This window comes from Primulina huaijiensis, chromosome 7 (genome assembly GCF_012295235.1).
Source record: "Primulina huaijiensis isolate GDHJ02 chromosome 7, ASM1229523v2, whole genome shotgun sequence".
Lineage (NCBI taxonomy): Eukaryota > Viridiplantae > Streptophyta > Magnoliopsida > Lamiales > Gesneriaceae > Primulina > Primulina huaijiensis.
The window spans coordinates 3,748,367-3,764,049 of record NC_133312.1 but is presented as its reverse complement, the minus strand read 5'-3'; the positions used below and the strand labels follow the sequence as shown (position 1 = coordinate 3,764,049).

Genomic DNA, 15,683 nt, shown 5'->3' with positions numbered 1-15,683 from the left:
ATTGTTATGGCTCGATCCAAGACCCGTCCCATGAAGAAATCTTTGACCCATTATTCGTCCCACCCCAATTAAATATTCATCGGACCCGTCCCACCCCGAATACAAAGCGGGGCCGGTTAGACCCGTGAGACCCGAAGTTTTTTAAATGAAAACATTAATTTTTTTGTTACATGATTGAAATTATAAAACAAACAAGCCTCTAAATACAACATAATAAAAAACTAATTCATATCTTCGACCACATTTAATAATGACAAATAAAGTATCTTCAAGACATAATGAATTACATAAAAAAAAAAGAGAGTTATTATCTCTCCAAAAAAAATATTGACATCTCCAAATGGACATTAATAAAACTAAAACCCTAGAGTATTTATATATACATATTTGGTCCGGGTATGAGGCGGGTATTATAGGACCCGTGACTCACCCCATATTCAGACGGGTCTGAAAAATTGAACCCGAAACCCATCCTATGACCCATTTAATATGCCCAACGCCCCAAACGGGACGAGTCTATTGCGGGTTTGGGTAAAACCTTGGACCCATTGAGTATTGCCTTTAATTTGCAAAACCCGAAATTTCTTCTGTTGCAATTTGCGATATCTGGGAATTTACTTTCACCCCTCAACTTTTTCTATTTGAATATTCGCAAGAATAGCAGCCTCTTCCTTCGGGCCAATTAAAAAAATAAGAGTGAGAGAAAAAGTATTTAAAAAACAAAGACTCTGACTTTTTTTTTTAAGAAACAAGGAGTTGACTCTTGCTTATTACATTAACTGCAATTAAACTCTTTAACTTAATTAATTCNACTTTGGGGAGATCGCTCACGGTGGCGGAGTCCCTTTGGCTTAGCTACACTGCCGCCAAATCCGACTACTTCCTGTACTGCCACAACATCATCTTTCTCTTCGCCATTTTCTCAGTCTTCCCCTTATACTACCTATTTCTCGAGTATTTCTTCAAGAACACCATCGAGCCTTTCAAAATCCAGCCCAAAGTTAAGATTGCTCTCTCCGATTCCCTAAGCTGCTACAAATCCGTCATGCGTATGTTCTTTCTTGTGGTTGGACCTCTTCAACTAGTTTCATATCCTACCATTAAGGTATGTTTTTTTTAATAACTGAAGAAATGCAGACCATTCTTCCACTACCTTGTCAAACTGGGCTTTTTCTCTTGTTGGAGCAAGGGATTGTTTATTTAGTGAAATGCTCAATCATTAAATTCGTGAATGCTTATTTCTGTCAGAAAACTATGTGTTGTGTTTAATATACGGTTTGATGCTGGCTTTGTTATTATTTTTGTTGGGTTTTGATTAAAGTTGCGATATTTTTGCATTAAGCATATCAGTTCTCAGGTCAAGGAATTTATTTTGATTCTTAGTTATCTTCTACTAACGAATGTAGATGATTGGGATAAGAACAAGCTTGCCATTGCCTTCTTTGTGGGAAATTGCAGTACAATTGTTGGTATATTTCATTGTCGAGGACTACACAAACTATTGGGTCCATAGACTTCTGCATTCCAAATGGGGGTATGATAAGATTCACAAGGTGCATCATGAGTACACTGCTCCAATTGGGTTTGCGGCGCCGTATGCTCATTGGGCTGAGATTTTGATCCTCGGGATTCCCTCCTTTCTAGGGCCTGCCATGGTCCCAGGTCATATTATTACCTTCTGGTTATGGATTGCTTTGAGGCAGATAGAGGCCATTGAGACTCACAGTGGGTAAGGCGCTTTGCATGCTTGATGCTCATGCTTTAGCGTGAAACCTTTTGGCTTTTGCTTGATTTAATGTTGTTTTTATCTACTTTCTTTAAATAATTTGATCAAATGATGGGTAAACAGTGATATTTATGCACTCTTTGAGATTTGTTTACTTCTCTGTATTTGAACTTATCCACTGGAAAATGAACGGGCTTGTGGCTTGTGGAATAGGCGGATGAGTTCAATAATAGTGGATTGACTTTGTGCACGAGGAAAAGGATTAAAAATGGTTTTTCCTCTCTCTTTGCACTTAATGTTTGGTATTCCTTTTCTTGTCTGGTGCTCTGCTCTTCCCCTTTTTCTTAATTGAGTAGTTGATTTGCCAACAGAATCATTTGATAAGTTTTAGGCTTAACTGCTCCAATTTTTGTCAAAGAACACCCACACACATTTGCCTTGACTCAAAACCAAGATGCATGTTTTGGCAAACCCGGAGCTATATCACTGGGTTGTTTGGTTGGCCGCTACTCCAACGTGCTTCGTAATTTCCCTGTATTCCAGTTTTATTCTAACTTTTTATTCATTAAGACATCAGCCATTTTACGGTAGCAAGTCATCTGTATTTTTGTGCATCAACTTGTGCCAATGGGTTGTGCGAGTTTTTCGATACACACATGGCTTATAATGGATCCACTGATTACCGATTTTCTATCAGATCACATGAAAAGTTGATGTGCAGGTTGAACTTAGAGTGCTCAATGTGTATAAAAAAAACTCGTTATGTTATTCCCTAATTTTCAACAAATGGTTATTTTTATGTGCGGAAATCTTAGATCAGTGATTGATGTGTGAATATATAAGTGGATCAGTATGGCAACCTTTACCTTATGTAAATTGACATTAAGTACTCCTAGGCAGATAGAGACAAATAAGGCAATACAAGCAGAGTGTATTTTTCATGATTTAAAAGTAGGAATTCGGAAAAAACTCATGCAATCATTATTTTTTATTTGGGCTATAGTGTCATGATCTTAGCTTTGAAAGTGCACCAATGAAAGCCATAAATCAATCAATTATGTTGGAGAAGGTGGAAATGGAACTGTAGATGTAATGGACAGAGAACATTTACTTGAAATAATAAAAAGGTGAAACTGATGTAAGACTAGCAAAAAAGTGAGGTTAGTTCAGATTTACTTCATAATCTGGCATTGGTAATTTGTTATGTGCTTATCGTAGAATGTTTGTTGGAAGCAGTTAAAAGACTATGGATTTTGTTTAATACTGTAAATGAGCTAGAGTGTACTGTGACAAGTATTTATATATAGTAAATGAAGATTAATGTGAGAATGAACGAGTTACGTTGGCTAAAATATAGTCAAAAAGGAATTTACAATCATCCACTAGCTAAAATGTATAGAGATATAGCTACATGTTGAAAAATGTATAGAGATCTAGCTACAATTTTCAACATGTCTTCCACATGCATGAACTAATATCGCCATCAACAGCAATCTGAAGATGCCAAAACGGCAGGAAATGCATTTTGACGACAAGAGTCCATTAAACTTGGTCTTAAATTGTGTGTCCTGTGTATCGTGGTACCTCTCCAGTTTCATGTTAGATACTCTTTTCTTACATGTTTTGTATTTTTTTATATCATGTTTCATGTTAGATACTCTTTTCTTACATGTTTTCTATTTTTTTATATCACGTATAACATGGATGACTTAGTTTGCAGCGGTTGTCTGAGCTTAAAAGTTTTCTGCCATCTGATTTTGGCTTCATCTCCTGAAAACTTAAACTTCTCATATTTAAGCTGCCAAGCCATTATTCAACCCCACCCCCACCCCCCGTTAATATTGTGTGCAGAATCCAAAATGTTTGACGGTTAAATACTGTAGTTCAAACATAGTTCAGTTTATATAATGTGATAATTAATTAGTCGCAATGACTCTGATTGTAGCAAATTTTACATTTGTTAATAAAATACATGTACGAGGGGCAAAGCTTGCATTTCAATGAAGAAAAGAACATCTATCCATGTATCCGAGATGATATTAATTTTGATATTTGTTTCATTTGCTCACAGTCATGCAACATGTTTCTTCTACATTCTTTGTCCCTAAACTCATTTTATTCAAGTCAAATTGTTAACAAGAAGTGATATCAATTCCATTGTGATTAATATGTTTTTGACAATAATTTAGGTACGACTTCCCTTGGGCTCCGACGAAATATATCCCTTTTTATGGTGGTGCGGATTACCACGATTACCATCATTATGTCGGCGGGCAAAGCCAGAGTAATTTTGCATCAGTGTTTACGTATTGTGATTACATTTATGGCACTGACAAGGTGATTATTTGAATAATTTTTCATTGTTACTACAAGATTATTTTGGCTTCCAAATGTAGTTGTTAACGAAGGACTGTTTTTAAAAAAAAAATAAAATCACAGGGATACCGCTACCAAAAGAAAGTCCTCCAGCAGGTAAATAACCATGGCATGTTTTAATCGTGTTCCTTTCGCGTCTTAAAGCTTTTTTTTTTACCAAACAAGACAGTCATCCGACGCACACATGACTAGTAGATCTTGGTGAAGAGAATTTACTTTTGGTCTTGCAGGTACAGGAGGGACTGAAAAGCAATGGCGTGAAGAACGAAATTTTGCAGAACCAATCAGCTCAAGGTTGTAAACTCGATTGATTGTGGGTTCAAAAACTTGGTGAATGCTTATCTCAAAGTTTTGGAGATGTTTTAGTTCTGCGGGAAGGCTAAATGTTGCTGTCAGGGACATGAACTGTGTTGGGGGAAGTTGTGTTCAAACAAAATCTTCTAAATGAATCCAATCTGTTGTAACAAAAACTCCAGGTACTTTGTTGCCTGAGTTTGCACAAGTCGAATCGGACGACGGTTTTTCTAGTCGAAGTGCTACTATATATGCTTTGCTGCTATACTATGTGGACGCTGTCTTAAAATTCAATAGATTCGAACATGTTTTTTAAAAATTATTTCGTTGAGTGTCTTAACATGTGTGTTTTAAAGATAAGTGACAGCAGAGCAGATTATTTATATGTCAATGTTTCCGTTAAAATTAAGATCAAAATGCTTTAAAAAAAATCAATATGAAACATTAATTGTTAATTGTGTCTTAGAATTTGAATGAATGATTGCTATTCATAATCTCAAATCCAGTGTTTTCATAACATGATCAGTGATCGAATGGTTTAGTTTAAAATGGAAGTACAACCAATTTGACCGGGATACTATTATATTATATAAATAATAATATGATATATTAAATGATATACTTTAAATGGTAAAGATATTAAATGTGTATATAAATAATAAAAAATATATTTATTGAAATTTAAAATATAGACAACATATATATAATCAAAATATCAAACATCACTTTATCAAAATAAACTATAATTTAATAAATGAAACATTGCTATAGAAGCAAAATCTTCATCTGTGCTGACATCATTGTTATGTCGATTATCTATAGTCGATTTGGTACACAAGAAATCATCATTTTTTTTAAAAATTTAATTAAGTTAATTGGCTTGTACAAATGATACATGTTCATTCAAATTAACTGGTTTGTAAATATAATACACAAATGATGGACACATACTCGTCATGCAAATAATGTGGTGCTAATTATATCAATTTAACTGGCCTTTGATGTTTAAGTATTGTTCATATCTTTAAATTTTCTCGAGATATTACGAATTGTTGATCCAAGAATTTGTCATCTCATCACTCAATGACATATCATCAATAAATATTGAAACTTTAAAGGATAACCTCGAGAGTCTTAACATCAAAAACCGTTCTAGGCCTTCACTGATATTTTCCTCACCCATAGCATAAGTTTCTCCATCCTTCGCATTTCATGTCCATCATTTAAGAAACACTTGGTTGATACGAAAAAAGCTAACATATGCTTGTATAGAATGCCTTCGAAATCAAATTTCATATAGTTACACGATCTATGTTTCTTTTGTTTGTCATGCATGAGCACCTTTGGTTTATAGGGAGATAAAGTTTGAAAACTCATGACATTGTAAACCACTCAATCAACTGCTGTGGAGGCTTGTTGCACATAATAATCTTAACTATCACTTGTTGTAAATACATTTATTGTTGCACATAATAATCTTAAAAGATAAGTGTCATTTGAAATACATATCTCAAATCCTCCCCAAATCAAATCTCACCCTTTAAATCAAATTTTTACTTCCAAGTGCAAGATTGCATTTGAATTCAGTCATTTGAAATCCATAATTTAGAATTTATTTTCATTGTTAAATAATTTAAATAAAGAAAAATCAAATTCATATTCTATTTATCTACACTATAACTATACATATAACAATAGATTTGAAATGGCTCAAATATTCTAAGAATTTGAAATGGACAACATGTGAATATTCTTGTAGTACCCCTTTCATCGTGACTAATATAATTAAATAGATGATTTGAATTTCTTATGTGTAAATTATTTAAACAATGAAATACATTTAAATAGACGGATTTCAAATCCTTTCATCCATACATTCTTAAAGCGCTTCGATGGAAGGATTTGATTTGGATGAAAATATTTGATTTGAGAAGAGATTTGACTCATGAATGTGAAATTATATTTATCTTGAGTGTATTTCACATTCATCATAATCAACATTGCTTCTAGATAGATTAGCAAGAGAAATATTTGAAATTCATTGAGCATAAATTCATCCAAGCGATCAAACGGACTTAAAATCCATAGATTTGAAATCCATATATCTAAATCCTTCCAACAAAGCACAAATGAATTTGAAATACATCAATAAGCACAACCTAAAATAATTTTCAAAAATATAATTATATAAATTAATAGTATTGGGACCACTAAATTTTATGAATTTAGAAATATATTAATTAATTAATNTATAATTAAATTTCATGAAAAAGCAAACAACAATTAAATCATATTTTACTATATTTTTCGAGTTATGTTAGTAATTTTAGAGAATTATTAATTTATGGTATTTACCATTACTATAGTTTTATACAAATGTTGGTTCTGTAAAACATTTTATAAATTGACGTAATGATTTCTGATGCAAAATTTTGTGAAGTAGCCTAAACTCGAATCTTAGGAATAATCGATTATCTTGACTCACAATTTTTTTTATATATGGTTGACGATGAATTATTAAAAAATTATGATCGATATATTATTAAAACTCGAACTCAAACTTCATTTTAAATGCTCAATAAAATCATGCATATTTGCCAAAACTCCAAGAATGAATTTCCGAAAACACACGCACACAAGTCACCAACATGCCAGAATAATTCATTCCCTAGGCCCAATAATTTTATTCATTCTTGAATACCATTTATTATCAAAGCAATTTGTATGTGTATTGATTGCCTGTTTTCCATTATTACTAGAAAAGACCCAAACGCTACACTTAGAACTTCAATCATTTGCCATAGTTATTGTAACTATTGAGTACATAAGTACAATATATGGGCATGAATTATTATAATTGAAAAGGCTTTGCTTTCCGACGCTGCAGCTGCACAATTATTTGTACTCCTCATTGCCTATTATGAAGACCCAAATTATAATGTTAAATTGTTACTTGTAATAATTGTCTTTGTTGTGAGAGCGATTTAACCGTGACGCTTAAGCTGTTGTACGATTTAAAATATTTGAGTTGTACTGTTACCACTAGCTATAATTTTTAGTAAAACAGCAAGTATTCAGTCATACAATTGATATCAAAGTCAAGATCACCGGTTCAACTCTCATTGATTATAAGAAATGTAATTATTGGGAGTTTTGAATAACAATGCGCTAATGTAGAAATTTAAGTAGTTTCTCACCTCCATTCGACAATGATTTTGATCAATTATGTCATCAGTTTCCCTTGGTGATTTCAAAAATTGTAGATATTTTTTAAAACATTTTTGGTGCATTTTTATGTTTGTTTTCTACTTTTTTACTGTATGACTCAAACAAATCTCTTTGTTTTATTAAAATTCAAAATATTAATTTTTCTTCATTTATGATGAATAAAAGTTTGAAAAACGGATCTTTTAGTTATATGTTAAGAAAGAAAATATAAAAAATACATATTAAATTTTATTATTGGGAGGTGGTGTTTTACGGCCAATTTGGATATAAAAGATGTAGTTTTTTTTTTTAAAAAAAACCCTTAAATAAGCTCAGTTTTTATAGTGATTTTATATATATTAAAAAAAAAACAGAAGCGGTTTTGATATTTGAGTAAACGTTTAAAATAGAAATAGAAGCATAAATCAAAAGGCCAAAAATTTTAACTTCTAAAAAACATTTTTTTAAAACAGTTTTTATAACCAAACATTCTATTTTTAAAAGAGTGGGTCTCATGTTAGACCGTCTCATGGATCTTAATCTGTTAGACGGTTCAACCCTACCCATATCCATAATAAAAAGAAATATTGTTAGCATAAAAATTAATACTTTTCATGGATGACCCAAATAAGAGATACGTCTCACAAATACGACCTGTGAGACAGTCTCATACAAGTTTTTGTCATTTTAAAAATACTTATACAACTAAGACTATACTAGATCATATTCTCGATCTGTAAACCCACAGATTTTAATCCTTGAATTGTATTTAGTCAAGGTAACTTCAAAAGTTGAGAAAAAAGGCGAATTTACATTTCTCATTATTTCTTAGGATTTTAGGTTTCTTTTTCTAAGCATATTATGGACAATTATTGTCATCCATGTAGCATTAATTCTGTACATGTTGGATCATTACGTCTACCTACAGCATAGGGGGTACCAAGAGGAACCGTTGTCTACAAAAAGTCAAGTTGCCATTTTCAAGTTCTTTCCACCTTCGATATTATTATATACATATATCTCTTTATAGAGTTTTTTTGATATACTACACACTTATCGTGCACACTTATGGAGCACCGATGAGGTGTCACTCACCTATTAGATGTAATGAAATATAGAAAAATTACACATCCAATAGTAGGGCTGAGAAAATATACCGAAATATCGAAATACCGAAATACCGTACCCAAAAAATACCGAAATTACCGAAAAAATTGATATACCGAAAATTTCGGTATCGGTATCGGTACCGTACCGTACCGAAATTTTCGGTATCGGTATCGGTACGTAATTATTTTATTTTCGGTATTTCGATATATACCGAAATACCGAAAATATTTTTTTTATTATTTTTTTAAAAAATTTAAGTTCGGTATACCGACAAATTCGGTATACCGATAATATTTTCGGTATACCGACAAAATTTTCGGTGTCTGTACGGTATCCGGTATGAAATTTTTCATATCAAAAATTCGGTATACCGAATATGCGGTATACCGAATTTCCGGTATCGGTATCGGTATGAAAAAATTCCATACCTGTAAGGCCTTGTAATTAATTATCCGGTAATTATGGCATAATTAGAATAATTATTGAGTTGTAAATTAAAATAATTAATTATGCCAAATAAATTCAAGAAGTGTGTTAAAAATATGTATTTTAGAATATCGGAGAATTTAACGATATAAAATACATATAGAGTTTAAATAACACACGAGAGCAAGATTAATGCAAAACCGGGATTTTTGAGCATGTGTTACTATTTTTTAGTAACTAAATATACATATACATACACACAATTTATCTTGTGGAGAGAGAAAGGAAGAAATCAGAAACCCATTTCCCTCAACCCCATTTTCGCAACACTTGTAGCAGCTGCGGGAAAGTTGCGATATCTCCTCCGTCCGGCGTCCAAATCACGAACGGTTTGAGGGGTTTTCTTCCTTACATCAGTAGCTTCGTTTTGAACCATGAATCGCTACTTTTGATGCTCGTTTTAGCCCCAATCGAACCCTGTTTCGTGGCTGTTCCTGTTCAAGTTTCTTGTTCGATTTCAGGTGAGCTATTGCTTGGTTTTTCTTGGTTCTTTGGAGTATTTTGAGCAAGGAATTGAAGCTTAAATCTTACCTTGCTGTTCCTGCATTTTCCAGCTAGTTTTCAGTTCGGTTTTTGGTCGTGAATAGTGTTTTCCGGTGTCTTTTCCGGCGAGTAGCAACATTGGACCGCTAGCGACTAGTTTATACTTCGATCTTGGTAATTTTTGGATCCAATTCCAGATTTTTCGGTGCATAAGTAGGCTGCCCCGAAGTGTAATTTTACTCGCTTCGATTTAATTTCGCTTTGTCGATTTTAATGCATTATATTGACGTATATATTGGGTTTATATTGTAGGTTCGATCGTTGGAGAGCTTTGAGGTATAAATCGAAGAGTTTGTGAATTAGTATCGAGCTAATCGTGTGATTATTTTGGAGAATTACGGTTATTTAGTTGAAATTTCAGAATTGTTGAAATTGATTTGGGAATTAAGTTTTGATAATTAAAAATCAATAAGTTGGATTAATTTAGTTTTATTGGCGAATTGTGAATTATTCAACCTATTTTTATCATTGTTAGGTCGAGGAGATTAAAGTTGAGCTTGTTGTGATTTTAGAGTCGGTTTAGGTATGTTACAGCTCGGTAACATACAACGGTAAAACATAAATTATGTTTGATTGTCATTCTGTGTTACATGGATTGTGTTTATGAATTGCTGACTGTTATAAATTGTTAAATGCCTTCGTTGTGATCTATGTTTATTATTATGACATATTATTGGCATTTAGCATCGNTGTTACCACTAGCTATAACTTTTAGCAAAATAGCAAATACTCGATCATACAATTGATATCAGAGTCAAAATTATCGGTTCAACTCTCATTGATTATAAGAAATATAATTATTGGGAGTTTTGCATAACAATGAGCTAGCTAATGTAGAAATTTAAGTAGTTTCTCACCTCAATTCGACACTGATTTTGATCAATTACGTCATCAGTTTCCCTTGGTGATTTCAAAAATTGTAGATATTTTTTAAAACATTTTTGGTGCATTTTTATGTTTGTTTTCTACTTTTTTACTGTATGACTCAAACAAATCTCTTTGTTTTATTAAAATTGAAAATATTAATTTTTCTTCATTTCATATGATGAATAAAAGTTTGAAAAACGGATCTTTTAGTTATATGTTAGGAAAGAAAATATAAAAAATACATATTAAATTTTATTATTGGGAGGTGGTGTTTTACGGCCAATTTGGATATAAAAGATGTAGTTTTTTTTTTTAAATAAACCCTTAAATAAGCTCAGTTTTTATAGTGATTTTATATATATTAAAAAAAAACAGAAGCGGTTTTGATATTTGAGTAAAATTTTTAAAATAGAAATAGAAGCATAAATCAAAAGCCCAAAAATTTTAACTTCTAAAAAACATTTTTTTAAACAGTTTTTATAACCAAACATTCTATTTTTAAAAGAGTGGATCTCATGTGAGACCGTCTCACGGATCTTAATCTGTGAAACCGTTCAACCCTACTCATATCCACAATAAAAAGTAATACTCTTAGCATAAAAATTAATACTTTTCATGGATGACCCAAATAAGAGATCTGTATCACAAATACAACCCGTGAGACCGTCTTACACAAGTTTTTGTCATTTTAAAAATACTTAAACAACTAAGACTATACTAGATCATATTCCCGATCCGTAAACCCACAGATTGTATTTAGTCAAGGTAATTTCAAAAGTTGAGAAAAAGGGCGAATTTACATTTCTCATTATTTCTTAAGATTTTAGGTTTCTTTTTCTAAGCATATTATGGACAATTATTGTCATCCATGGAGCATTAATTCTGTACATGTTGGATCATTACGTCTACCTACAGCATAGGGGGTACCAAGAGGAACCGTTGTCTACAAAAAGTCAAGTTGCCATTTTCAAGTTCTTTCCACCTTCGATATTATTATATACATATATCTCTTTATAGAGTTTTTTTGATATGCTGCACACTTATGGAGCACCGATGAGATGTCACTCACCTATTAGATGTAATGAAATATAGAAAAATTACACATCCAATAGTAGGGCTGAGAAAATATACCGAAATATCGAAATACCGAAATACCGTACCGAAAAAATACAGAAATTACCGAAAAAATTGATATACCGAAAATTTCGGTATCGGTATCGGTATGATACCGATACCGAAATTTTCGGTATCGGTATCGGTACGTAATTATTTTATTTTCGGTATTTATACTGAAATACCGAAAATATTTTTTTTATTATTTTTTTAAAAAATTTAAGTTCGGTATACCGACAAAAACTTTTTCATATCAAAAATTCGGTATACCGAATATGCGGTATACCGAATTTCCGATATCGGTATCGGTATGAAAAAATTCCATACCGATATTTACGGTACGGTATACCGTACCGTACCCACCCCTATCCAATAGGTGAGTGACACCTCATCGATGCTCACATAAATGTGCACGGTAAGTGTGCAGCATATCAAAACTCCTCTTTATTTATATATATATATATATATATAATAAAACTCGTATATGTCTACGATGATATCAATATAAATATCTTTTTATCTTATAAATTTATGATATTTCTCATTATTTTCAATGTATGACTGTATATTTATATGTATGTGCATGAAAACTTCTATTTCACTTGCCACGATCTTTTTCAAAATTATAATATAATCGTGGTGCCTTGTGACTTGTATTTTTAAAACATTTACACGTAGGAATGAAATGGCTGCTAGAAAATGATTTTAAAAACATAATGAGATTGCCAGCTGAAAGTACCTATGAGTTATTTTAATCATCAATTTTGTGTGACAGACACGTCTAAGATCATCGTTGATTTCTTATAATTTAAGTAGGAAAAAAATGGAAAATGAAGTAATATATAATTTTATCAACAAGGTGTGCATTTAGGAATTGGGATTTAACTGATAATTTGTCTCGTGCATTATTCACGCAATAATTTCAAATTTTATAACAAAAAGTACAAATATTTCAGTAAAAAAGGTTTGTAGTCTAAATATTAACTTAGTTACAACAAATAATTATTTATTTAAAAAATCAATTATACATGCACATAACATGTACATAAATTTATTGTTAATAAGAAAAATAAGTATGTTGCACGTCGAAGAAGATTGTTTTGATAAAAATTAATTATGTAAATAAATTAATGTTACATCAATTTTTTGATTTATTTTGTTTCAAAGTTAATATGACAAATATAGTAGCATATATACATTCAAGTTAAATTTTATTATACCAAACATATACTATATGTTTTAAAACATGTACTTGTATTTTAATTCTCTTCTATTGATATTAATAACTCGATATTCTTATATTTTTTTTATGATTCATCTTCATCGTCTTCATTTTTTATTTTCTTTTGTTGCACTATTATCATTTTGAGTGTTGGATCATATGATTTTGTTTGAATATTTTGATCTTTTGAAAATACACAATGATTTATCAATTGTTTCATTAATAATAGATAAAAATCTTTTTTGACTTTTAATATTTTTGTCAACTTTGAAATATATATANATATATTATTTTCATGTTTCCTACTTATAAAGAAATATCATTCGTTTCTTAATCTCGAATAATTGTTACAAGCTTCACCCACATGACTTTGATTTAATCTTCATTTCATTAATATATTTCGAAGTGACAATATATGTATTTATGTAATAGCCTAAAAATATAGTGTGTGTGTGTGTGTGTGTGTGTGTATTAAATAAGATAATTTTAATTCATCTACTTGCAATAAATTTTTTTAGAAATAGAGGTTTTTTTTTGTCTTAAGTGAAATTAAATGAAACAAATAAAGAAGATAATTTTTTTTTTAATGTAGTCGAACAATCATCGTACTTCATGGGGCCACATCCAGTTTTTGAGCAAGATATTAAGAAAAACATTATTACAAACATTATTATATTTGTACAATTAGATACTCTCGAGAGAGAGAGAGAGAGAGAGAGTAATGACCACGGTTTCCAAAACCGATTGTTCCAATTTTAATTAAACGCATAACCAAAACAAAAATGTCTGGATATAGTTTTGATTTAAGTTTCAAACATTTTCGATTATAATATGAACTAAGATTTATTATTTAAATTTTTTTAAAAAAAATAAGACCAGATAATTGAGATAATTATTTCAAACATTATTATCACCTTATCATCAATAGCTTAACAAATACGATAATTTTTTCTTAAACTTCTTGGATGTGTAGATATATCATACTTTGATTAGTTTGCTCTCCATTAAAATTGATAATTGGATATAACTTAACCCCAAAAATTAGCTCAAAGAGAGAGTATTGTCTAATTTCATATATACAACTCTCAATGACTTAATCCAGCCGATGTGAAATATTTAACACACTCATTACGCACAAGAATGAACAACTAGAGCGTGAAGTTTGTAAGACATTATTGTTGGAAAATTTTGATGCTTAATGAATGAAAATTAAGCAAATAAATCAATGTGTTTGATTGGAAAAATTCGAAACGAAAAACGAAACTTAATGAACGAATATTAAGTTCGGTGGTTCTGAATTAAACTTGAAACAAGTTCATCGAATTTTGAAAGAACTTCAAACGAGTAGTCGGAACATGTAAGGGACGACAGGAAAAAAAAATCGGAACAGTAGCAAGCGCGCATGTGCGTGCGGGTGCGCGCGCCTGCCCCTCATGCTGCGCGCATGTGCGCGCGCCTGCCGAAGAGATCTCGGCAGGCGCTGCCGAGAGCGCTCGGCAGGCGCTGCCCTCGGCAGCGCGCGCACAGAGGCGCCTGCACACGCCCCTTCGTGCTGTTTCGTGTCCCTTCTGATTTTTCAGTCATTTTTTCATTTCCTTGGCATTGTTTGATGATTGTGGTCAGTTACAATGGCCAAGGGACACCCTTATGAATGAAAGCTCATGTCTTTTTACTTGAAAAACATTAAATATTTTATTATTGAAAATCAAACATACATTACATCATTTTGCTTCTTCTTTTTCCTTCTTCAACAAGAGAGAGTTCCTTCATTTCTTTGTGATAGAACTTGAATATTTGAGTGCTCATTATTCAAGTGTTGTAGTTGTATCTTGGGAGAAGATTGCCACAAACTCTAGCACATTGTGAGGGCAAATTCTTCTTAAGGAAAAAGTGTTCAACACTTGCCTCTACAAGCCATTATTTTTGTTTTCTTCTTGTTTTCCTCACATATTTGAATACCCCAAACAACAATTATTGTGTAGTTAATAGGGCAGTCCAAGATATAATGATAAGTATGAGCTCTAATATCATGTTAAGATTGATACTCAAACCTAACTCAACACAAAAAATTAACTCAACGAGGGATGATTAAAAATGACAATAGGGCGAGATTGTCATACCCGGCCCGTATCCGTCCCTAAATTCCATTTCCGCATCGATCCCCGCTTTTTCAGGTATGGAGAACTTGTGAGGATCAAATCTTCATCTCCGTTTCAAAAATATTAGCAGAACGAGGACGGATTCGAGGAACCCGAACTTATTATTATTTTCTATTATCATCAATGATAATGTCAATATTAATAATAATAATTATTATTATATTTTCAAAAAAATATTAATATTAGTATATTAATAATAACATAATGAACATTATTTTCGGGACGAATAATGATAGCATTCTCATACCCGCTTCGAATTATTTTGGGAATTTTAAAAAATACCCGAACTCGAACTCAAAAAATGCGACACCCGTCCTCATTTCGTATTTTTCCCGTGAAAAACTTGTCATATCTGGATAAGATTATCTAATTCTATATATATATATACGAAATTCTATGATTTAATACAATTACTAAAGGACATTTAACATTATGAAGGATAAGATTATCTAATTCTATATATATATACGAAATTCTATGATTTAATACAATTACTAAAGGACATTTAACACTCTGAACCCATAACACGGGGAGTCCTAAAGATATTCTTATACATAAACACGATATCCATAATGCTCGA

At 31.6% G+C, this 15,683-nt stretch overlaps 1 protein-coding gene and 2 long non-coding RNA genes across 3 annotated transcripts; 2 read left to right on the top strand and 1 right to left on the bottom strand.

The window, feature by feature from the left end:
- Window positions 1-805: 805 nt before the first annotated feature.
- On the top strand, window positions 806-4,747 carry LOC140980808 (methylsterol monooxygenase 1-1-like; the record flags this gene model as incomplete). Its single annotated transcript, XM_073446859.1, has 5 exons — window positions 806-1,105; window positions 1,407-1,729; window positions 3,916-4,063; window positions 4,166-4,198; window positions 4,333-4,747. Coding segments are annotated over 5 exons (885 nt in total), but the record flags the coding sequence as incomplete, so codon positions are not given.
- Window positions 2,232-3,908, bottom strand: LOC140981769 (uncharacterized). The gene is made up of 2 exons (XR_012176133.1): window positions 3,396-3,908; window positions 2,232-3,339 (listed from the first exon to the last, which is right to left on the bottom strand). It is a non-coding gene; the product is annotated as an uncharacterized lncRNA (long non-coding RNA).
- Window positions 4,748-9,148: 4,401 nt separating the features above from the next.
- LOC140980489 (uncharacterized) lies at window positions 9,149-10,286 on the top strand. Its single transcript, XR_012175959.1, has 2 exons — window positions 9,149-9,660; window positions 9,754-10,286. It is a non-coding gene; the product is annotated as an uncharacterized lncRNA (long non-coding RNA).
- The last annotated feature ends 5,397 nt before the right edge of the window (window positions 10,287-15,683 follow it).